This window comes from Gallus gallus, chromosome 1, assembly GCF_016699485.2.
Source record: "Gallus gallus isolate bGalGal1 chromosome 1, bGalGal1.mat.broiler.GRCg7b, whole genome shotgun sequence".
NCBI classification, from domain to species: domain Eukaryota; kingdom Metazoa; phylum Chordata; class Aves; order Galliformes; family Phasianidae; genus Gallus; species Gallus gallus.
The window spans coordinates 55426164-55452043 of NC_052532.1; the positions used below are offsets into that span (position 1 = coordinate 55426164).

At 35.8% G+C, this 25880-nt stretch overlaps 1 protein-coding gene across 5 annotated transcripts in view; it reads right to left on the bottom strand.

Moving 5' to 3' along the window:
- Positions 1 to 25880, bottom strand: part of PARPBP (PARP1 binding protein) — a 49140-nt gene that overhangs the window by 11897 nt on the left and 11363 nt on the right. For 4 of the 5 annotated variants that reach the window (XM_025148737.3, XM_040696868.2, XM_025148736.3 and 1 more), the window contains exons 6-9: positions 23357 to 23511; positions 12003 to 12186; positions 7936 to 8114; positions 3653 to 3734 (exon numbers count right to left, since the gene is read on the bottom strand). In XM_025148737.3, coding sequence (XP_025004505.2) covers positions 3653 to 3734; positions 7936 to 8114; positions 12003 to 12186; positions 23357 to 23511 — 600 coding nt within the window. The other variant, XM_046939069.1, reaches the window with a different exon arrangement.

Consider the following 25880-nt stretch of genomic DNA (forward strand, 5'->3'; position numbering starts at 1 on the left):
CAATTTTGGAATGTGAAAACTGATATTCAGCGTAAGAAGGTGATAAATACTAATACAGCACTTGAGATCTATGGTCAGGGACAAGGAATTCATTGTACTATGTGCTGCACAGTAAGAACAGAACAAAAAATATTTCTATCAAGGGACACTGCAATCTAAGACAAGAAATATATGGATTCATAGGGAAAGGAACCCAAATTAGTCATTGCAGTGGGCATCCCCCTCAATACATAAAACTGCTAACTTTTGAGGAGAGGTTGATTTAAAGGTACTGAAAAAGCTTTTAGAAGGGGATAATGAGTTCTGCAGATACCCATAGGAAATCTCTTCAGCTATAAGAAATAGCATAAAGCAAAAACCTGAAAGAGCCAGACTGAAAATTAACAAACCAACAATGAAAATTGGTATTGTAGGCTGAATGTAAGTACGAACATGTATCTCAGAGCAGCAAATTAGAAATAATCAGTGTGGTTAGGATAGGTTAAAATAAGTAGTTTGTATCTACTACAACTTAGAGGAGTAGATTGATATGCAAACAGAAGCATTTGCCTTCTAAATGCTTTGCTGTTCAATAGCTGTCAGTCTCAGTGAAGACAGGCTAAAGCTGCATATATCATCTACCAAGTCCAAGAAAAATATACCACTGTGATCAAAACGCAAGCTGAATCTTTAATGACTTATAGTCAAGTGGATGTATGGATAAAGAAGAGTATATTCTACAGTTGATATAGTGCAAAAAAAGTAGCAGATAGGTTATTATCCTCAAAGTTAAATATACTAAGACAGACAGACAAGATATATACTTATAAGAATTTTCTTTCAGAAGAAGTTACAAAAAATTGCCATTTTTGACAAAGGAGATACTTAGATTACATATAGATTTATGAATTGTTCATATATGGCTGATAGCTGAACTTGTTTGTATTCCTCCACAAAGAGGGTAAAGAAAGAGAAGGAAAGACATGATCCCAAATGTCTTCTACGTAAGAAAAGAAAGGGGGGGAAATATGCAAAAGAAACCCTGTAGAAATTGTTAGAAAGGCTACCAGGAACAGACAAAAGAAGAAAAAAAAAATCTAGATCTTCTGTGAGAGAATGGAGATCAAAGATGAAGGTTAGAGAATTATCTCTGAGTTTCAGCTGGAAAAGTCATTAGCTGTTTTGGCAACAGTAATTTCGGTTAACTGAAAGGAGAAGCAAGACTAAAGTGAGCCTAGGAATATCAAAAGAGCAATCTCAGACTTTACAAGCATATTGTATAGTTTGGATGGTAAATGTTTGGCTAATACACAGAAAACAGAATTGCAAGTAATGTGAAACATTCAGGCAATGTGAAACAGTCTGAGTAAGAAGACTCCGTACTGATACATATTTGCAGCCCATTTACATTTTGAACACTATTATTTTTTATTTATACTTTTTCAATATGGAAAAACATCTTGAGATAGTCAGCCTCAGTTCCATGCAGTGCTTTTTTCTCACTGATACGATAGGATACACTGGAAGAAAGCTGTGAAGACTGCTTGCAAGAGACAGTTCAGCAGCCCCAGTGTTCCTTTAAGACATGAGTTGAGTAGTTCCAAGTGGCCTCTTAGTTTAAAAATAGTCACATTCACCTTAGCATCCATTCTGTTGAAGTAGAAGTGAGTCAAATTTAAACACTATAAGTAATCTTTACAATTGAAGACATGTACTAAGGAACATGGTGGGTAAGTATTGGTGGTAGACAGATGGTTGGACTAGACGATCTTGGAGGTCTTTTCCAACCTTGGTGATTCTGTGATTGTTCTATGATTGTTCTAAGGATAAACCACAGACTTTATACCTGCTGCTTGTTCCCCTTGTATTTTGATTTTCTTAAGATAAAAGGTAATTTACTTTTCAACATAGTCATCCTCATTTATAATGGGCACAGTATGAGTGTCAATATCAGTTTTAGAAGTAGACTGGAAGAATTCAACAAAGACTGGCTAAAATAACAGATATTTCATTCTATTTTGCTAGAGATACATTCTGTGTCATCAATCACAGTGAAACAAGACTGAGACAAAAGTCACAGAGAAAAAGTCACTCCTTGTACTGCATTAACAGGGGATATAAGAATCACAATATTCTTCTTAGGCAATATAGAATCAACTCAGGAGATTGTCATAATCAGATACCTTCACTGAGAACTACAATTTACATAGAAATTCTCTATAGTAGCTAATCTCATGTTTTTGATTAGCAAAAAGTATTTTGCAAAAAAAAAAAAAAAAAAAGAGAGAGAGAGAGAGAGAGAACGATTTCATAGCAGGAATCAACCGCAGGTTTCATATTTTTGATAGTTTCTGTGAGAAACTTTGTATGTTCCTGGTAAAGATCCCAAATTTGACATGCAATTAATTTTAGAATTTCTTTTGTACTTAAACACTGAACATAACTTCATGAACCCAATTACAAAACCTCAGTTTAGACAAAAAACAAACAAACAAAAAAAACCTGTCTATTTCAATGCATTATGTAAACAGTATATTACTGGTATATTACATTATTGCTATTTGATAAATAAAGCTGCAATTTAAGTATGTTATTTATAGTAAAATTATCACAAAGATCATTTAGCAGCTCCAATCTTTTCAAACGTTTTCCCATACGTTTCAAGGTAGATTTCACCTTAATTAGTGCATGCATCTAAAACAACCCCCTCACGCCTCTACTGCTCTAAAAAGCATACTTAGTGTGGAATCAGAGTATATTTAAAGCACTTGCTGAAAATGCTGACAGGAATTTTCATTCTAATTCCTTTCAATGACTTTCTATGTGAAAATTCCCTTCATCTGCACCGTCAGAGATATATTTTCCATTGTGCTCTTCCAAAACTAATTCTGATGGCCTATAAAACTTCTGTTCCCTTCTTTACATACTAATTATATTTATGTTTTCATCTGTTGTGATAACTAAGTTTGTAAAAAGTAGTCAGTACTTCCATTTAGTTCTCTGCTGAAATGCCATGGAAGATACAGAGTCAGTCTCTTTCCATAGTCCCAACATTAAAATTTGACAATTTTGAGAAAAAGAGACTATGTAAAACCCAATTTTATGAAGGCTGTAATTTTCAGAAACGCTGAAGTTGTTCTATTAAATAGAGCTGCTTACCATACCTTGTAACATTTGATTTCCTCTACAAAACAGCAAGCATTACTATACTTTATTGTACGCACTTTAGTGCATACGATAAGGGAAACGCCAATGAAATGTTACAAATAAAAAGCACTCTGAAAAAAAAAAAAACAAGTAATCATTACTGTTATTTTAGAATTTAAATCTGGTCCCACTTTTCAGTGTTATTTTTGCTTTCACATAACTTCAGATTTAATTCTATAGTTCTGAGATGCACAGATAGCTAAATTAGGAAATACAGATTTATGCAATACATTGTCATTAAGAGATCTTCACCATGAAGTATTTTTAGTAGTCTTAAAGACTTTTCTGGAGTGTTGCAAGTTCTCATTCAATACAGTTTGAATTAGGCCATTAAACACAAGGTAATCAATTATTTAGCTATGGAATACCCTTCAGATAAATATTTGAAAATTTTAACACTATGATTTTCATTTTAGTATTACTATTTAAATGCATCTGTATATGTATAGCACTTCCTGTACAGTACCTTAATTATTTTTTCATTCACAGGTTTCTGAATACGCTGTCTAGAAGGTTTTGGAGAAGATTCTTTGGACTGTGCTGGAGATCTGTGTTCAAAAGAGAAATGAAGTATTCAGAACAAATAAACAGGAAACCAAACATTTTCTCTTTCCAGATCTTACTTTGTTCTTTCCCTTCTTAAGTATCTACATGCACTGTGACTACTGAAGGCACCATAATGAAATCAGACTTACAGTTTCAATTTCTACTCTCCTTTTGCAGTGTATTCACAGTATTGTAGTTCTGTATTCCTACCTCTTTGAATATGTGGTTGACGTCCAAAACAATTTTCCTCCTCCTTACATACTTTTCATTAGAAGAACTCAATCAAAATGTTTCCACTATGTGAATAGTTACATGAATGAATGGCAAATTTTGATGTTTAAAACGGATAAATAAATAAATAAATTCTCTGTATCAAGGACAGGTATTTTTGCTCTTGATCAGAAAATAATAACAATTAATCTATTCATGTGTTAATAATTACTTCTCTGTTTATGTACATGTTAGGCCTGTGCATGTAAAGACAGTTCTTTATTTCCAAAAGAACTTTCTTTATTTCATTTATTTTGCTCATTCTATTCAATTACCCTGTTATTTAATTATTCCATAAATAAAACATTCCTTCATTCTTCCTTTTAGTTCCATTTTTATGCCGCACTAAATTTTTGCCTGCCTATGAAATGTATTTAAATTGCCAAAACATGTAGTTTCTGCATGCTCCCATCTACTCCCTTTTTATGGCTCATACAGTCTCCTTGTAACCCATGGTGACAAAATCCTCAGTGTCCCACTTTTCCAACACCTGGTGCTTCCTCAAAATAAGATATCAGTTAAATCATTACTGCCTCTCCACTGTATGGATATATTAGGTTTTTTTCCAACAAAAATTGCTTTGAAAGAGATTTGTTGCTTTGCGGATTACATCAACTTGCATATACTTTATATATGTTTAACCTTTAAATTAAGAAGAAAGAAAGAAAGAAAGAAAGAAAGAAAGAAAGAAAGAAAGAAAGAAAGAAAGAAAGAAAGAAAGAAAGAAAGAAAGAAAGAAAGAAAGAAAGAAAGAAAGAAAGAAAGAAAGAAGAAAGAAAGAAAGAAAGAAAGAAAGAAAGAAAGAAAGAAAGAAAGAAAGAAAGAAAGAAAGAAAGAAAGAAAGAAAGAAAGAAAGAAAGAAAGAAAGAAAGAAAGAAAGAAAGAAAGAAAGAAAGAAAGAAAGAAAGAAAGAAAGAAAGAAAGAAAGAAAGAAAGAAAGAAAGAAAGAAATTAGCAAGAAGTAAATCACGGAATTGCAAGGATTGGAAGAAACCTCAAGATATCGTTGAGTCCAAACCCCCTGCTTTTAAAGCAGGTACCCTATAATAGGATGCACGTCTTGAATATCTCTGCCGAAGGAGACTCCACAACCTCTCTGGGCAACCTGTTCCAGTGCTCTGTCACACATACTTTAAAGAAATACTTGCATTAGCAGTAATGTGATAGGAAGATGACAGGCATTATATGAAAAACAACAGCAAATATAAAACTGCCCTTAACCCTATAGACTTGGTGAACCAGCAGAACCAGAAAAAATCAAAACAAAACTTTATTGTGAAGAGTTATGAAAATATTTAACTCATATTTATGCACAATTCAATTTTAAATATAAACAATATAATTAATTGCATCCAAATCCCCTTACTTTGATTTCAATATGATCAAATGTGATCACTACGTATTTGTTTAATTAGTAATACTGGGGGAAAATCAGCATGCTTGCATTGTATAGAGGTTCAAAGTAAAATTTAAAAATGAAGAAACCTAAAAAGAAGTACGGGAACTTCATTCATACTTCTATAATGCATATTCAAAAGGGTGATTCTCAAATGAGGTTCTTATGGAAGGAAAATATTTGAGGTGCGCACTGAAGGTCCCATTAACTGAGAAAAACTTCAGCTTTTGGATGTTCAAAAATAATGAGGTTATACCATCACCGTTTACATTTTCCATTTCAAAATATGTATGCATTTTACAAATTACAAAAATATAATTTTAAATTTAAGAAAACTAATGAAAAGTTGCACATCACACAATAGCTGCATTTCAGCAGCAGCTTTTTAACAGGATTTCAAAGGTGACAGATACATCTACCCAATTAATTTAATCTCAAAGTTTATTAAAACATGAGTAAATCGAAGAAAATAAGATTCCAGGAATACTGAAGTTAGGAAAAGGAGATGCTTTCATTTATATTCAGCATTCAACTGAAAAGTAACAGTGTTCTTTTAAAATGATTCGATCCTAGACAAATACACCCAAAAGTTATAAACATTTTTTGGGATTCTTCAGTAGTAATATCACTAGAGATAACAAAAAAAATTGTGAAAATCCTCAGAATAAAATCTACCATTTGATCTAAATCCATAAAACTACCATGAGGTGAAAATCTGATATATAGAATCAGATTAGCAAAAATAATTTTCACTACAGTGAAGTTTAATGTCAAACCTACTGCCCTTTATCCTGTAAACTATTTCAGACTTACTATTAACTATATGGATCAGCAAAAGACTGTAAACGCTGTCGATCAAATGTTTGAGAAGTGTTAACAAAAAAGGGTTGTACAGTATAGGTGCCTGTACGTTGATGAAATACAGATACCTTAGTTATTATCATAGGTGATATTAAGATGCTCAGCATTTGCAAGGCAATTGGAGGATTACAGCATAGCTGTTATAGAAAGGTAGAACACAAACATTTAAATAAAGATTGAGAACAGGCGCTGTTTGCAAGTTCCCATATTTCTTCTTAGTCTTTGCAAAGTTTGGTACTCCTGAAACAATTATTTAAGATTAATTCAATATTTTGTGTGCTTCCACGATTATTTCTATTTAGATGTTATGTAATCAAATACTATTTAAATTCTGATATACTGAAAAATAAAAAATAAAAAAATATATTTTTTTCTGAACTTCATTGGAATGTGATCGTTTGGTTGGTTTCACAAAAGAGGTTAAACTATAAATCTGGTGGAACCACCAAGTTCTCCTTATTTTAGGATCCTCTGTCTTCCAATTTAGGACTCAAAAAAGGTGAGAAAGTTCTTACATAAAAAATCTATAAATAAAATCAGTAACCAACAGCTGCATGATATCTTAGGTGCCTTCGTCTCCTGTACTGCTATGGAACATATATCTGGAACTGTGTTGCTTGCTTTCTACTCACAGCCCTGCATCCTTTTGCCCAGGTTTTTATCTTGTTCTTTTCCTATTCTGTTATTCTCAGAGTCTTGCACCAACACACTCTGACAGTGTTGTAATGGTGGGTTCTCATGTAAAGCAATTGCCACCAGCATAAGAAACATCTCTAATTCCCCACTTTTCACAGTCTTTCATTGTAGTTCTCCTTTTATATTAGGGAACTCAAAAATGTGCAGGCAAAAACCTTAAGAAACAACTGGCCATGCAGCCCTGGCCTTAACGAACAGATGTTCAAATCACCTCTGCTGGCATCAAAAAGTAGGGACAATCAGCAGTGGGTCCTTGTGAAAATAGTATAGTTATCATGGGAATAATATTATTGTGGAACCAACTGCTGTACTGCAGAGGATGCTTGTCTGGGAACCCAGGCTGCTTTACTTCCCAACTGATTACTGTGAAATTTTTCTGTTTCCTCTTCTCTCCTTTCTCTCAATTTCACCATCAGAGTCAAAGTATGCCATGAGCTACAGACACTACCAATAAATATTCATGCACATGAATTTGTTTCAACATTCTTTGTATAATACTGATTGGTGTATCACAATATGAAAATCTATTTAACCATTTTAAAAAGTCTCTACAAAATAATTACTATGTAGGAAGAAAACAGATTGTCATCCCAAAATATCTTGTACTAAAGCTAGATGAAGGAGGAATTTTCAAACTGAATATAAATGCAGTCAGCTACTGAACACACATTATTTGAAGTTAAGAATATAGACGAGTATTTGGAAGACTAGTTGCAAAGGATTCTCCCTTCATGGGTCCTGTGCAGCCCAGAAACATACTAGCCCAGAAAGTCTGTATTACAAAAGCATGTGGAAAACAACAGTAAGTGAAGATGAGGAGGCAGAATACTTTTGAGAACTTGACACTGTCCTAAGAATGCTTTCCTTTTACACCTATGCTCCCAAGAGGCTATAAATTTAGGGTATGAAATATCAATGCTTTAAATCAGTTAGTACAAAACCTTTAAAAGCAAACAAACAAAAAGTCTTCTAGTGCTCACCTGAAGAGTGTCAAAACAGAGGTGATTCCAAACATATTTAAGTTTACATCATCATATAATAATTCCGCTTTGTTCTGGGTAGGAGCACTGACGGCTTCTTCATCCAGAAGAACTAGTAAGACCTTTATAGTATCTCTGCCACAGTATGCAGTGCCATGGTTTATGGAATGCAATTTTGGCTGAAAGAGAATAAAATTAAAGAGAACATATTGCAGGAAAGGTCACAAAGTGAAATCAATAGTTCACCTCCAAAAGCAACTAATAACAGCAGAAGATTGAAGAACTTCCTCCTCCCCTATCCCAGTAAGCATCTATCAGCTAACATGACTACGTGGAAGATTCTTTTTCATCCCAAGCAATGAGTAGAATTTAGATCATTGCCAACTAGAAGCATACACTGAAAAGGAATTCACACAAATATTCAAATCTCTGATGAAACCATGCTGCAGAAACTAACATATTATTTCCTTACAATGAACTTGAGTGCCACACAAACATTCTAGTGAAGTCCAACTCCTGTAACTGAATCTGCAAAAGCAGTTGGTTAAAAGAGAGATTTCCACCAAGATATGACAAGAGGTACAATCCCCTCTTGTTTGTAACAGGATAAATTCCTCAGTTTTCCACAAGAATTAAAAAGTACTTAAAGAAAATAACATTACACATCTGGAAGAGTTCAATGCTTTAGCCAGCAGATGCAGAACTTCATAGTATTGCTAGTTTATAGCAAGTTTATAGCATTTCTCTGTAAAGTTCTAGGGGTTTTCTAAACAAATGTAGTGCTAAATACACAGTGTTGGGGTTTAAAAACCACAGTCTTTCTTATTTACCAATGCAGAGAAACACACAGTAGCCTAACTTTGTTTAGAGCGGGACAGGCAACAAACTGTCTCTAATCAGTTAACTGTTTTCAACACAGCCCCGAAAAGATCAAATTCTATTTCTCTCCCTATTTAGTTATATCAATTAGTGTATGTAGCTTTCAAGAAGCCATAGCAACACGTCAGTCAGTTACTATAAGTTATAATCAATAGCTAGAAATAGCAATTACAGAAATGGTTGTTATACTTGATTTTACAAAATTGGTCTATTTCAGTAACGTTTAATTTCCTCAAAATTTATTCTGAACCTCTTCAGTCATTACATCACCACATCATCCACATCATGGATTTTTATAAAACGCCATGTGGGTCACGGTAAATTTATCTTAATGAAAAAAGTACGAGTTTGACAACAGCTTGACTGATTATATACAAAGAAAATGTAATAATAATAACGTGTAGAATATAGCATAACTTCTTAACTGCCAAAAGATGACCTTCAGAAATCTCACGTACTACTACAACAGTAGCTTGGAGTACTAACCATGAAGTAAATACTATTGTCCAAAAAACAATAGGAACTTCAGGCAAGACAAAAATCCCTGCCACAAAAATCTTGCTCATTATTAAAATAATGATCCTAAATATTTTTTCAAGTATACTGTTTATTAATCTTTTAAGGGTAGTAACCATTAACTACTCCAGACTATTCTAGCCAGTTCCAGAAATGCCAACTGGATTTGATTTACAGCAGTAAATTTCTAAGGAAGAAATTAATCACAATTGCTATTAGTCACTCATGAAGTCTTCAGTGAAAAGTAGTGCTTCCTTCTGCACAAAATACTGATTTTTTTATACAGCTGTAGACTTTTGTAAAACAGATATTTACAGAAAAAGTGAGCAATGATGTAAGAAAACTGCTAGGAGAAAAGCAAATATTTTTCCAACAAAATGACTCTTTTCAGGTATATTTTATGTAGTGCCAGCCTTTCTAAGAGCTCCTGGAGGCATCCTTTTCAGCTCCACAGTTAAGTCCAGATTTACAATTTCTACTCAAAGTAACATGTCAATTACTTCCATATGAAAAATCATAACATGTCATCAAAGGCAGAACTTACTCTGAATAAAGATTTTTTTTTTCTGAAAAATTACAGCATTATTTAAAAAAAATTAAAAACACAGCATTCTTTTTAAAGAAAACAGAACAAAATTAGATATGTATGAAACTCAGCACATAGATTTAGCCTTTGCAGTCCTAAGATCTTAATGGAGCAATAAAAACACTCCAATTTTAATTTACAGTTCATATTCATTTGGAAAATGTATAGAAATTTTTTATTTTCAAAATCCATAATCAAAACCTGCCCATCTGTGTGTTTAGTGAAAAGTCTTTCTACTGAAAGGTCCACTGAAGCCTGCAGTTCGATAAAACTGCTTAACATTTACCTATGCTTTCTTAGAGAGCACTAGATTTCTCAAGCCAACCAGCATATCAGCCACATTCAGACCACAGTCATCTCTCATGGCTGTTAGCTATATCTGTACGTACATATTATGCATATGGATGTACTGTGGTGCGTATGGTGAAAAGGATTATCTTAAAGCTCATCATTCTCTGATATGTACTCAAGTTTTCTCTCACAGAAGAACAATAATAGAATCTTCCCACTCAAAAGCAGATTGGTTGTTCCAACAGAGAGATTAAATTCAAAAACGTAATTGGGAAAAACTTCAACATAGAACCGCTGGCTCACAGTGGTATAATTAAGTCAATAAGCTGACCACAGATGCCCACTTTAACAAAATTTCATGCTGTTCTTAACAGAATTAAGTATTTCCATGTTTCTTGACAACCATCCCGCTATCTTCTGCCTCAACAAGGATACTAGTAAACATTTCTAAAGACTGTTAGACTACAGTCTCGACCTATAGAAAACAATAAGAAACATAAGATATGTTAGAAAAGCATTGCTTGGTAAATCAGAAGAATCTTACCTAGCTGATTAAAAATCTAAGACATTTTAATTTTTTTTTTCACAAGGAATCCAGATAGTCAGATAAAGAGAAAGACAGAAATGATAGGGCAACTTTTCAGATAGAGCAGGGAAAGAAAAAGACAAAGACAAGAAAGGGTAGTGGAAATACTAAGTAATTGAAGCTTCAAGAGATGCAGTAAAATGAGGATGCTAATCCATGGAAACATGTATTTAAATCAGTTTACTGCCTACCAAGATTTGGAGGATTTTATTTCTTACTGAAAAGCTAGAGGATACTGGAAGCTTTATAAAAATCTGTTAGAAATCTTGTTACCATAGGGTAATTCCAGTGATTCGGCAATACCGAGCACTCTAAGAATAGACACAAAAAGTGTTCAGCAGTTTTTAAAAGTTTCCTAGACAAAAACACACAATATAAGACACAATTTTATATATTCCAACAATGTAAAATAAAGTTGGTTGATGTTTTTGTTAGAAAAATATCATAATAGAAAACCGTGTAGATTCAAAGTACAGAAGTCACAAAAAAAGACATGTATTCAGGTGTACTCTCCACACCTATCTTTTAAAACTTTAAATGTTTTGATTCCCTCCAAGAAAAGAAATCACACACACACATACAAAAGAAACCCATTAGTAACTGTGTTAGTGTCTTGAAACACTGAAAGATGAAAAAATACACAGAGCATTTGGGTTTTCATTCCTCACCCTTCCAAGGTTTGCCATATTCTGGATATCTTTCATATTCAACCATATTTTGAGCTTCTTCCTTTAATAATACCTGATTCAGAGTTAATTAAAATTTGTGCTCTTTAATCAAAATGCAGACACATGTTCCAAATCTTAACTCCACTTTCAAGAGGGCTTTTTTTCTGCTTGGAAATGCTATAGGTCTACTTCTTTGAAATTACTGGCAAATCTAACAGTTACAAGTACTTACATTTAGAACTGCTGCAAGAACAAAATAAATTTTGAAGAGCATTTAATTTACTATTTCAATGTAAGAAGTTTAAATAAATCAGCTTTTTGAAATCCACACTGTAATCCTAAAGTGTAAGTCTTTCAGCAAGTTTAAAACCACAGTGTAGAGGAAATGACACTGCTCTATTATTAGGAAAAGATAATACTCTATATAAAAGTCTTAAAAAAAAAAAAAAAAAAAAAACACAGAACAACAACAAAACCAGGAGAAGGACATTTGCTTTCTTGTAAAACTAAATAGTAAAAAGAACAAAAGAAGTCCCATTACCCGTGTTGGACTGACTCCAGTGGTGCTAGCAGTCAAGACTTCATGTTGTGAATCGATAATATTTTTAATCTTCAAATCCAAATCTTGTACAACTTTCTCTACTGCCTGATAGAAAGGATCCCCATTGCTTTGGCCTTTCATCAAATGCATCTTCACTGTTGACAGAATTTGCCCCCCTGCGACTCTGAAAATAGGCAGAGGGTCATCTCCACATTAATCTTGGCAGCACTTTAGTATACCTATTAGTGTTGAACATAGCTAGTCTTCACAGTTAATCAAAACTCTTCAGAGAACAGCTTTGATCTTTCAAATCAAAGAGCAGTGTGGAAGCATTGTCCAACATAATAGCCTGCTTAAGAAAAACAGAGATTATAAGAAAAGGTAATTAATTCAGCATTTAGTACTACTCTGACCTGCAACACAAAACTAACTTTTCCATAAAGTTCAAAGAAAAGCACTTTCTTTAAAACTACAGTTACTGTTTTGGTCATAAGCTGTTAAGTGAACAAAATGGTTTGCTGGAACATGGATCCTAATTTAACATCCGATTCGGATTTTGAGCATTATGTGCTTCATGAAGGTTCTTCAAAATATCAGTCTGCTTTCCATTTTGTTTAAGCTGTTAGTAATTAGACTAGATGAACATTATTTTTTTACATAAGGGTACACAGTATGAATCTTCCTTATCATCAAGAGAAAAAAACAGAGTATAATTACGCTAAGTCCAGAAACATCCATGAAGTTAGACATAAAAAATATAAATAATTGAATGCCAAAATATTTGTTTTGCCATAGCCAAGAGCAAGGCCAACTTTTCAACTTCCTCCACACTAAATAGCTCCTACCTAATTTTCCTAAAAGGACACCTTGCAAATGCAAAGACAGCCATATTTTGCACACGTTAAATCCTAAAGAGAAATCTCAGAATTCCTGCTAGGAACACCTCCATCAAGTGAAATTCTACCTGTCTAGATTCATAATCCAAAATATAAAATAACTGTGTGGGGCAAAGGAAGAACAAGGACAGAGCCAGAGAAAAACAAGTTTGTTTATATTGTTTTCTGTTAAAATACATGGAAGGAATGGGGCCAGGCATCTTGCTGTTTTGGATTATTCTGGCTGAACAAAACTCCTGGTAAATAACTTAGAAGCCCTGAAGTTAACGTGAAACATTTTTGGCTTTTTTCCAGGTCAGAAACAACTATTTCCACACAGTTCTCAGCTTTAACTTTCACAGATTAAAGATTATTCAATTCGCATTAGAATTCGCAGGCTTGTTTAAACAGATAAACGTTAGCTTTCCAGAAGCTTAAGCACAATGCATGAACTCAGCCAAAAGGAAAGTCACCAGGTGAAGTCCCTCAGCACAAAGCTCAAGAACCATACCAGATCTTAAAGAGAGGAAAAAAATGATGCTTGCGTACCTCTGCTCCAAAAAACACAGTTCAGTCTAACCACAAGAGAATGAAAAGTTCAAGGGGAGAAAAAAATAAAAGTCATTCAGTGCAAGTTGTCAAGAGGTAAGAGAGTATTGTTGAACAAAATTCTGTCTCAGAGATACATATAGGAACTCTAGCCAAGCCTCCTGATACTTCTTGCCAAACTGTTTTATTTCCTCAGGACTAAAGTGATATTTTCCAAAACAATACCCTCAAATGAGAAAAGCATTGTATTAACTGAGTAGTATCTGCTCCATAAATACTGTGTGGAACCTACAACTCCAGAAGGAACAAGCAGGTGAAAGATTGGCTGAAGCTGGTATAGATCTTTCTGCCTAGCGAAGTTTTGAGCATACCAATATCATTATAGTTTCCACATATTTTATATATGTGTGTATATGAATATATATATGTATGTATATTAGTGTATACACACACACACACACATATATATAATGTGTGTATATGCTGGAAGAAGGATTATTCTATATATAACACTGGACACAGTAAAAAAGATAATCGTGTCCTTAATTAAAATGCTATGTGTTGTATGTAATGCTTGATTACCTTGCAGTTTTTCTCCAAGGAAAATAAAATATGATAAAAATATTTTCTATGTTTTTTGTTTAGTATTTTTTTTGCTTCTACTACTCAATGCCAACTAAGGATATTATCTGTTATAAGTAAAGTTAATTTAATCTCTTTTTCCCCCCACATTCCCTCTTCTTCTCCAGGAAAGAGTTCCAGTTCCCAATCTGATATACACAGCACTAATTGGAGCAAAGAAAAGTTTATTCATATTTTAATGAGAATTTATATAAATAAGTCAAGACATATAATATTCATCTAATGTGTGTGGATTAGTTGCTGAAACACTGTGCCACAGCTTATGCATTTTACAACAGGAAATGATATTGAATAACATCATGCTGTGAATTTTATTTTATTAAAGTATTGAATAAATTTATGAAATGCTGTATACATCTCTCATTGGTGCTATTCATAAACTTACTACAAAAAGCCCTAACTGACCAAGTTTTATAGATTCATAATGTACAATCAGACTAGTCTGAACTGACAAAGCAAGTAAGGCATTATTTTGGCAGTTATTTATGTCATCTATAGCATAGATTGAGACAGTTAGGCCACCGTTCAAACTTAAGCAGTCCATTCTGCAGTAGAACATATCATCTGTCCATCAGAAAAGACAACTCACTGAACCAAAAATGTTTCAAAAAGCAATAATCTTGAAGATGGATTTATAAATTAAATAACAAATGTAATATTTCTAATTCAAGTAATAAAATAAGTGACTTGAGAATCTCTAGATCCACTAGGAAGATTTCACTGCTACTGACATTCAAGCAAAGTTTACCTCAAAGCATGAAAATAAAAGGAAAACACTGTAAAAATGCAGCTTTTGGGGGTTGTGCTGGTGGTTTTTGTTTTGTTTATTGAAAAAGGATTCTGAATGCCAGATTACTCTCATTCATATTTCCTAGAAAACCATTTGAATGTAAATGGAGTGTAAAATATCTGGCATAGTACTAGATAGAAAATGTTTATATGAATTAAATGAGGTAGAAAACTGCTACCCACCTTGCAATTCCTAACATCTAGCATGCCAGTAAAAGTTTGTTTTCAATATGGAATTATATCAACCAAGCTATCTGTCTTAAAATCATTTTTCCATGAGCAGATGTTAAGAATTTTAATTCTTCTTAATGCTGAAACAGGAGGGCAAAACCCAAGTGAATTCAAGAATAAACATTAAACCAAGTAATGCCATTTGTCTAAGGTAACACTGAACTTGGGAAACCTTGTCCTTTCCGGTCAGGGTGCCTGCTGACAATTCTCAGATCTCAGGCTGCTGACATGAAATATTCTAAAACAAGGTGGGTAAGTCCCACATCCTTGGTCTTTTAAGTCATACTGTGTGAGGACTCCTTTCAAATCCAGTTAAGAGCAAACATCTCTCAGTTATCACTATGATAGATATTGTAAGATAGCATTTTTTTTAAGAACTCTAATAATATGATTTTCTCATCAGAGTCAGATGCAACAAGATTTCTTTGTTCTCTGTAGAGGAAACAGACCTGGGGGTTTTGGTCGATGCTTGGCTGAACATGAGCCAGCAGAATGCCCAGGTGGCCAAGAAGGCCAATTGTATTCTGGCTTGTATCAGAAATAGTGCTGCCAGCAGGAGCAGGGAAGTGATCATCCCTCTGTACTCAGCACTGGTGAGGCTACACCTCTGGTGCTGCGTTCAGTTTTGGGCCTCTCACTACAAGAAAGGCATTGAGGCACTGGAGCGCATTCAAGAGAAGGGCAACAAAGCTGTGAAGGCTCTGGAGCATAAGTTTTATGAGGAGCAGCTGAAAGAACTGGGATTATTTAGTCTGGAGGAGGCTCAGGGGAGATGTAATCACTCTCTACAACGACATGAAGGGAGTTAGTGGTGAGGTGTGGGTCAGCCTCTTCTCCCATGTAGCTAGCAATAGGACAAGAGGGAATGGCCTCAAGTTGAGCCACGGGAGATTCCTTGATGGACTGCATCATCCTAGCTGCTGAAACATGAAGTAAGGCTCTCACAAATACTGCCATCTTTCGTAACACAGTCCCAATTAATTCTTTTATTTCCTGCCCAAAATAGTTTAGATTGCTGGGCAAGTGAGTGATGGAAAGCATGCACACAACTCAGGGCTACGTTAATACGAGGGAGATCTGAAAGTAATGCCTCCTATTTTATTACGTAGGTCCATGACATCAGAGGCAGATGGTGTTGGTAGGGCAGTAGAGTCTGAACCTTCCCACCAATACTTCATTACATTTTGTTGTTGTGTGACAGACGGCAGCAGAGGCACAGTCTGATAAAATAGCATCTGATATGGAATTGCATATGAACAAAAGGCGTGAAATTAAATTCCTCCATGTGGAAAAAATGGCATCCATTGAGGATAAGAGCACAGTGAGGTGCTGGGTGATGCATTTCAGCAGTGGTGATAGCAACATGAAAGACAAGCCACATTCCGGATGGCCACGCACACCCACGAAGTGAAGGGTATTTCCATCAGCTCCTTTGTGTGAATTGGTGGACTGTGAACTGAGTACAGAGCTGAATATTGGCTTCGATGCATTGGAAACAGTTGTGGCAACTTTGGACTACAGCAAAATGTGCGCCATGTGGGATAAGCAAATGCTCACATAGGAACAGAAAGAACACTGTATGCAAGTTTGTCAGGACCCATTGAACAAATACAAGGCTGAAGGTGATAGTTCCCTGGATTGCATCATCACTTTGATTATCCATACCATCCAATGTCTAACAAGAAAGACTTATGAAAACAATCTAAAAAAATAAATTTGGTTTGTTACCATGAACAGCTCAAGATCATAATTTCAGAAATAATAAATTAGCACCCTTCTGTAGTTCCTGACAGCAGTGAGTAAAACATACACCAGAAACATAGTATATTTCCCTATTCCCTTATACATTTCCCCCGTCTTCCTTCTTACAGTGATTCTCTATGAGCTCCCTCAATCTAGAAGACAGCCATCCCATTACAACTCTATCATGCCAAGATGACCATTTGGTAAATCTGCTTAGGAAAAACTACCCAAGAAATGAACAAGGCTCTGAAATAAGACCGTTCTTACCTTCTAAATTCTACCTTCTAGAAGATTTCAGGTTGGGACTCTGGAGAAGGCTGAGATAGAATCTCATCACTGTTAATAAACATCTAAATTGTAGGAATCAAGGTGATAGGGGTGGACTCTTTTTGGTGGTGAGCAACAGTAGAACAAGGGGCAATCGGCAGAAACTGGAACGAGGATGTTCCATACTAAAACAAGGAATAACTTCTTCACTGTCAGAGTGATGGAGCACTGAAACAAGCTGTCCAGAGAGGCTGCAGAATTTTCTTCTCTGGTGGTATTTAAGACCTGCCTGGCCGCTTTCCTGTGCAACATGCTGTATGGAACCAGCTTTAGCAGGGGGGTTGGACTCAATAATCTCTAGAGGTCCCTTCCAACCTCTACAGTTCTGTGATTGTATGATCTTTTTTCAGTATCCCGCTTTTCAGTGAATTTTAATACAAAAGACCTATGACATTTAAGATCTGGTAAGAATTGACAGAAGGAACAGCTTACTATTGTCAGCATGAACCAGCACTAAAAGTGTACACTATTCATGTAGGATTTCTCTCATTTGCCCAGTAGCCATAATGAAAAAACAGATGTCTAAATTAAGATAAGAACATCTGATTGAGGAAAAAGAGATGACAAATGTAATTTGTGTACTCAGACAAAACATATTTTAATAGGTTACAAAGATGTAGTCATGCATCAAGGGTTAGAAATCATAGCCATTTTGTTTGTTACAGATTTAGGAAAATATTTCAGAATTTAAGAACTGAACAGATATCCATTTTTTTAAATTTGAAATTAGACAAAGAGAGTAGCAATTTAGTTCTATTCTCAAATGCAAAATACAAACAAACAAAAAAAAAGACCCCCAAAAACAGGAATTCAACTAGTTTCATCCCATCAGAGGAGAAAAACTAGAGAAAACAGAAGTAAGAAACAGTACAAAGTATAATTGCTCCTAACAGAGTAGTAGCTGTGCCTTTAAAGTAAACCTACTTTTGGTAGCTAAGTTATTTGCATAAAAATGAAAAAAAAAAAAAATAGCAGTTCATCTTCAATAAAATTTCAACAATAAAATTTTATCAGTGGACTTATCCATATTTTTAAAATATCTGTGGAAGAAAGAATTAACTATATCAAAACTCAGTACTCAAAAACTTCACCCCAAACAATGAACTTAAGCATCTGTTCCTTATCACTGTCTTTTTAGAAATCATACAGAACAATACATATGGTGAAGATACTACCTTAAACCCTTTGGAGTTCTGCAGCTCAGTACATCCATAATAACAGTACAGAAAAATAATAATAATAATAATCCCATTGCTAAGTATTTTTCCACGTCCCTACCAACACTTGTGCGGCATTGTCAAAAATGTTTACCTCTACGTTCTTCCACTAAACTAAAAATGACCCTCCCTCAAGAGACGACACCATCTAAAATATCTGGAATCTTCTTAAGAACTTACCGTCAGAAAAAGAGTTGGTGTTCTGTCAGTGCATTCATGCACCAAGATTAATATGTGTTATTCTACATACCAAACAACACTCCTCAAATCCCGCAATGAAGCTCTAAGACTAAATATTTTGTGGGAATAAGATTCTAGAAGAGGATGCATGCTTTTCCAGGGAAGGCAACTGATGTCATTTACCTGGACTTCTACGAGGCCTTTGATGTGGTCCCCCACCACATCCTTATCTCTGAATTGGAGGGATGTGGATTTGATGGGTGGACCACCCAACGGATAAGAAATTAGTTGAAAGGCCGCAGACAAAGAGTGGTGATTAATGGTTCTATGTCTAGGTGGAGGCCAGTAACATGTGGCACGCCCCAGGGGGTCTGTCTTGGGACCAGTGCTCTTTAACATCTTTATCAGTGACATCCACAGTGAAATTGAGTGCACCCTCAGCAAGTTTGCTGATGAAACCAAGCTGAGTGGTGTGGATGACACAGTGGAAGGAAGGGATGCCATTCAGAGGGACCTCAACAGTCTTGAATGGTGGCCCTGGGAGAATCTAATGAGGTTCAACATAGCAAAGTACAAGGTTTTGTACTTGGGCTGGTGGAATCCCAGACCTTGAGAGTAGCCCTGCAGAAAATGGACTTGGGGGTCCTGGTGGATGAAAATCTTAACACGAGCCAGCAGTGATCTCTTGCACTTCAGAAAGCAAATGGTATCCTGGACTCCATCAGATGAGGGGTAGCCAGCAGGGACAGGGAAGTGATTATCCCTCTCTACTCTGCTCTTGTGAGGCCCCTGCATCCAGGTCTGGGGCTCCCAGTACAAGAAAGACAGGGAGCTGCTGGAGAGAGTCCAGAGAAGGTCCACAAAGATTATGAGAGGGCTGGAGCACCTTCCTTATGAAGACAGGGTGAGGGAGTTGGGCTTGTTCAGCCTGGAGAAGGCTGAGAAGTGACCTCATTGCAGCCTTTCATTACCTAAACCTATAAACAGCCTATAAACAGGAGGGGAGCCAACTCTTTACAAGGGTAGACAACAGCAGGACAAGAAGAAATGGTTTTAAGTTGAAGGAGGGAAGATTTAGGTAGGATATCAGAGGGAAGTTCTTTACTATGAGAGTGATGAAGTGCTGGCACAGGCTGCCCAGAGAGGTTGTGGATGCCCCATCCCTGGAAGTGTTCAAGACCAGGTTGGATGGGGCCCTGGGAAGCCTGGGCTAGTATCCAATGTGGAGTTTGGTGGCCCTGCATGTGGAAGAGGGGGTGGAGCTTTATGGTCCTTGAGGTCCCTTCCAACCCAAGCCATTCTATGATTCCATGTGTATGAATGTATATCTTTGTTGGTGAACTAGAAGTGGTGATAAAATATATACTTATCACGTTTGCAGATGACACAAAACTGGGTAGAACAGTCAATACATTGTAGGGCAGTGCTGTCATGCAGAGTGGTACCTAGACAGACTGGGGAAAAAGGCTGACAGGAACCATAAAAAATTCAACAGGAAATGCAAATTCTTGGAAAGAGATATGCCCTTGCAATGTGGAAAAAAACTTGGGAGTCTTGGTGCATATTCAGCAAGCTAAACAAGCCAGGAGTGTGCCTTGGCAACAAACAAGGTCAACAGTATCTTTGGCTGCATCTACAGTAGCGTAGCCAGTAGTCTAAGGAATGTGATTATCATTCTCTAATCAGCACTTGTTGGACTGAACTTAGAACGCTGCATCCAGTTTTTGGCCCCCCAGTCCAGAATAGACACTGATAAACTGGAGCAAGTTTAGTAAAGGAATGCCAAGATGGTCAGGGAGACGTCATCTGAGAAGTTAAGGGAACTGATTGTTCAGACTGGAGAAGAGAAGGCTTCTGGGAGATCCACTAGCAGCCTTCTGACACCTACAAGGAAGTGATCAAGAAGACGAAGACAGGCTGTTGGCAGTTAGTGGACAGAAGAAAGACAACAGGCATAAACTGAAATAAGAGAGGTCCTAACTGGATATAAGAAAAAAGCTTCTTGTCATGAGGACACTCAAGCAGTGGAACAACTTGCCAAGAAAGATGCTGCAGTCTCCATCCTTGATGGTTTTCAAAACTTAACTGGATAAAGCCCTAACTATCCTAGGCTGACCTCATAACTGACCTGCTTTGAATAGGATGTTGAATCAAAAGCTTCCTGAAGCTACTTTCACAAAAATTATTTCATGATCTTAAGTTCAATGTGCCCAGAAATGAGCAACAAAGCCAATAAAGGGTCTGGAGAACAAGCCTCATGAGGAGTGACTGAGGGAACTGATTGTTCAGCCTGGAAAAGAGGAAGCCCAGGGGAGACCTTATCATTCCTCACAACGACCTGAAAGGAGATTGTAGCAAGGTTGGGGTCAGCCTTTTCTCCCAGGTAACTAGTGGGAGGACAAGCAGTAATGGCCTTAAGCTGCACCACGGAAGGTTCAGGTTGGATATTAGGAAAGAATTCTTCTTAGAAAGAGTGGTGCTGCACTGGTGCAGGCTGCCCAGGAAGGTGTTGAAGTCATTGTCCCCAGAGGTGTTCAAGAAACGTGTGGATGTGGCACTGATGGACATGGTTAATAGACATGTGCTGACCATTGGACTAGATGAGCTTAGAGGTCTTTCCTAATCTAAATGATTCTACAGTTCCAGAGACAGTGCTTTGCACATGCTTGCACAACTTTCCCACAAGTTAGGAACACAAAACTCCAGAGCTGCATGAAAGCTATCCAATTAATCCAAACATTGAGGACAAGATCAAATAAAGCTTCATATGCATTCTCTCTATGGGTAAATATTTTAGGATACAATCACAGCTTTACAAAGGCAACATGAGAAACAGTATTTTCCCTACCCTCTGAAAGCTCAGTGCACTAATACACATGCATGATCAAGTCAAACTGTAAATCAAATGTAGAAGACTGCTCATGGACTTGATGTGAAGATCCAGCCCAAAGTATCACACTCGCTCAAAGGTGACGAATGGAACACTTACTGCAGCTGTTTGGTTTGAACTGCTACTACTGTGAGCTGTGCAATAGTGTCACCTAGTGGACAGTACATACAAAAAAGTGAGGGCCCAATTCAAGAACTAGTTGCTATCTACCAACTTTGCTACTCTATCGAACCAGCTGGAACTTTTAAATTTTATATACATACATACATATGCATATGAAGCCACAATTGCAGCAATCAATAATACAAATACTTTTCCGTCACTCAGTCTTGAGTCATACAAAGCTTTTATAAAGTTGAAAAATGTCATTCCAGAAATAGAAGTTCTATCTGGATGCAAGAAGCGTTTTACTGTTTGGTCTAAATGAGGAGCATTTCAAAAATAATAGATGAGTACTGCAAGTTTTAATTTATATCATTGTAAAAAAGCCTCCAGTTCACCAGGTATATAATAATCATCCACTTCACTGGCAAATGCAACATTTATATCTTTCTTGTCAAGAGACAGAAACAAGTAGATCATGAAGTTCTCCATTTACTTCATAAACGTTGTCCAAGATGTACAGAATCCTTAAATAGTTTTAGGGTTATAAGCTTTACAGCATCCCTAAACTTTAAGGAATGTTCATGCTACTACTGATACTTGAAAGTTCAGCGATGTCTTCTAAGGTTACACAACTAAAGAATGAGAAGAAAATTTGAGAGATTTGTAAGAATGTTTATTCTGCTCAGGGAATACTTCTTGAAAATACTGTTTTGGTATGTTTTTTTGTTTGTTTGTTTTCACTATCTCCTGCTATCAGATCTCCTCAAACATTGCATCTTACCTGAATCAAACCATCATAGTTTCATTAAGATTTTGCTGTTCTATTCACCTCATCCACTGTTCAGTTTCTTTCTTAACAGAATGACTTGAGGATGAGAAAAACATCTTATGTGCATTTGTAGCATAGAAAATACTGAGATCTTTACAGCAGAGAAACAGCAATGCCATAGATAGATTGCTCAGTTTCCTCCTAGATTTCTGAGCAGGTTCCTAAAGAGGAGCAACTAAAAACTTATGCTGCACTGTTGCTTGGGTTTTTTGTTTGTTTTTTTCTGTTCTTCATTCTGCAGTAGTAACAGAATTAGAGAGATTTCTTTTGTTAAACCGCTTCTTTTGGAATTCGTAATAAATGTAAAATCACAGGCAGGACATGTAGACTGTCCTCACATGGCTTACTAAACACTTCCAAAAGGAAAATGGAGTAGTTTCCTTTTGTTCACAAATGTTGCAATCCTTAAGTCTGAAAACTTCAGCATTGTAATTATTATTCCTTTGAAGACAGTCAGCAGTTTGGTATACGATGGTATAAACTGTCCTACAAATATATAGCTACTAGATATAAACATTTAAATGCAATAGCAGTGCCAGAATCTGGTATTACCGAGATTTATGTCCTAAAATAGTACATCTATATACATCTGTATACATCTATACTTGTAAATACAGTGCTATAACATAACAGGAGTAATAAATGAGGAAGAATAAGTAAAAGATGATTATGTCTTCATGAGACCCACATGATGTAAACCTTTTGGAAATTCATTTACAATTAAGGAACTAACCAAATATACATACATGCACCAATCTAGTAAAAATTTAATACAAATATTAGCCTCAAAATCTAAAAGCTTATCCAAGCCTGTTTTTCAAACATCTGTATTTTTTCTAGCAAAAAATTAAAGATTTAGACATTTACTAAGAAATTAGTGATTAGAACTTCTTTTGTTCCCCTCTCCTCAAGACAGACAAACAATAAAAATAAAAAGTTGCTCAAAAGAGAAAGAAATACAATAGAAATTCTATTACCTTGGATCTGGGATTTCACCAACTATTTCTCCCAGCTTGTCAATAAAATTAATGAAGTTAGAAAGCTCCTTTATGTGGACTCTTAGTGGATCAAATAATGAAGCGGCACAGCCTTTTCCTCCATGTTCTACTGTTCGGATAAAAGATGTTGCCATCTACTAGGAGAAATATTTAGAAAATATACGTATTATGAAGTTATTTCCTACAGATATGTAAACTGCATAACAGCTGGATAATAGTAGAAATCTAATTGAAATCAGCAGAATACCTTTTAATTGCAAGCTGTTTACATCTTTCCATATATATTTGCAAGCCCAATACTTAAATGATGCAGCAAGTTAAATAAAAATGACCCAACTGATTTGATATTTACATTGATAGCTTGGAAAAAAACTTTTACTTTACTAAAATTGCATAGTTTTGTTGTTGTTGCTGCTCTTTAAATGCTTGTACTGACATAACCAAAACAATTTTTACATTTAGAGTGTTGTTTACAGCCCTGGAATATTTAATACAAGCACATAAAAATTGACTTGAGAATTATATTTATTTTTAGCAGTAGAAATAAATACTATGAATATTCAAAGTTTCTAAAAAAAAAATTATGATAGCTAAAGGTTCTAGCATCACAGATAGTCCATTCTGAAAGTTTCCACATATTTTATATGCAGTAAAGACACTGAAAATAAGAGATGTTCCAGCAGCAGTTGTCCTGGTTTCAGGTGGAATGGAGCTGATTTTCCTTACAGTGTCTGGTAGATGCATGCAACATCCAACAACCCTCCCGTCCTGAAGGACTGTTACAACAGATGGAGCCCAAAGTGACAGATTAAATGAACTCCACAGACAGTGTAGAGGGATGGCCTAAAGGCTATAGGAACAATATCGGTGTGTATATATCAGAAGGCAAGAAAGGTGATGATAATTAATTGGGATATATCAGAAAGTGTAGGACCTGAGCATTATGTAAACGATATAGAATAAGGAGTGGATGTTCACCTGGTTTCAGCTGGGACAGAATAGATTTTCTTCATATTGTCTGCTATGATGCTATGTTTCAGTTTAGGAAAAAAAAACACATTGATAATATACTGATGTTTAAGGTGCTGCTAAGCAGTGCTGCACAGTACCAGGGATGTTTCAGCTTCTCATGCTGTCCTGTCAGTGAGAGGGTGGAGGTTGCACAAGAAACTGGGAAGGGACAGAGCCACGACAGCTGACCTAAACTGGCCAAAGGGATATTCCATACCATATGACATCATGCAAATACAAAAATGGGGGAATTTGGGGTGGGAGAGTTGCTGCTGCTCAGGGTCTGGCTGAGCATTAGTCAATGGGTGGTGAGCAATTGCACTGTGCATCACTTGCATATATAAGTGTTCTTATCATTACTATTATTTCTCTCATCCTTTCCTGTCTTGGTAATAGTTATAATCTCAGTCTATGAGATCTATTTTTTTTTTTTTCTGATTCTCTCCTCCATCCCACTGGGAGGCAGAGAGTGAGCAAACAGCTGTGTAGTGCCGAGCTGTCTGCCAGGTTAAACCACAACAGCAGCACACTGAAAAGTGTAACCCCTCAAATTTTAAGGCAACAGTTAAAATAAAATACATTTCTCCATAAAAGTTAAAGATAAGAACCAAAAACACTTGATAGATACAGTAATATTAATTCTACTTATACAATTTAATTTCAGTCTATACAGTTAAATCATAAAGCTCTTGGGACTGTAAAGAATACAACTGGAATTACTCTAGCAAAGAGAATAAACCTGCCAGTATTCCTGCTTTTGCACTAAAGATTTCTTCTGGATAAAGTATAGTTCATAGGACCTTGCCTTCCAATGGAAAGTATTCTGGCTTTGCAGGACTTCTACAAGACACAGATGCCAGAAAAGACAACTTCTTTACACAGTAGAGAAGTTTCCCCTCTGGCAGCTGAGAGGAAGAAGCAATAAATCCAGTCCAAACACAACTTTTTTTTTTTCATATACAATTTTAACAGAGCATTAGGAGCTCAAATAATTAATCCTGGAACTGAGATTTCACAAATTTTCCATATTTTTCAACCGTAAAATCTGAAGCAACAGTGCAGCTGCTTCAGTGACTTTTATATACCCATACTATTTTTCCTTAGTCTACTGTTGACTGCACAGATCCCACTGTGTATGTAAAATTTGATTATTTGAATGAGGAACCACAGCGATTCTCTGGAGAAAGAAATCTTACTCATCTATTTTTGAGATGGCTCTGTGCTGGCTATAACTGCTCTAATTATAAATTTAAATTTACTTCATATACAAAACTAGATTCTTTAGCTGCAACCCTCTCTGTGTACTGTATATTGATACTGCATTTTCTTTTGTTCCTGTATAACGGAGAACACCATCCTTTGTTTTTTTTTTTCTTTCCAGCTCTGTGCCTTTGAGAATAACATGAGCAAGAATATCCCATATCAATCACATGATGGAGAATGTTTCAAGACTGATCAAGCTGTAAATGAATGGCAAGAATTACACTCCAAA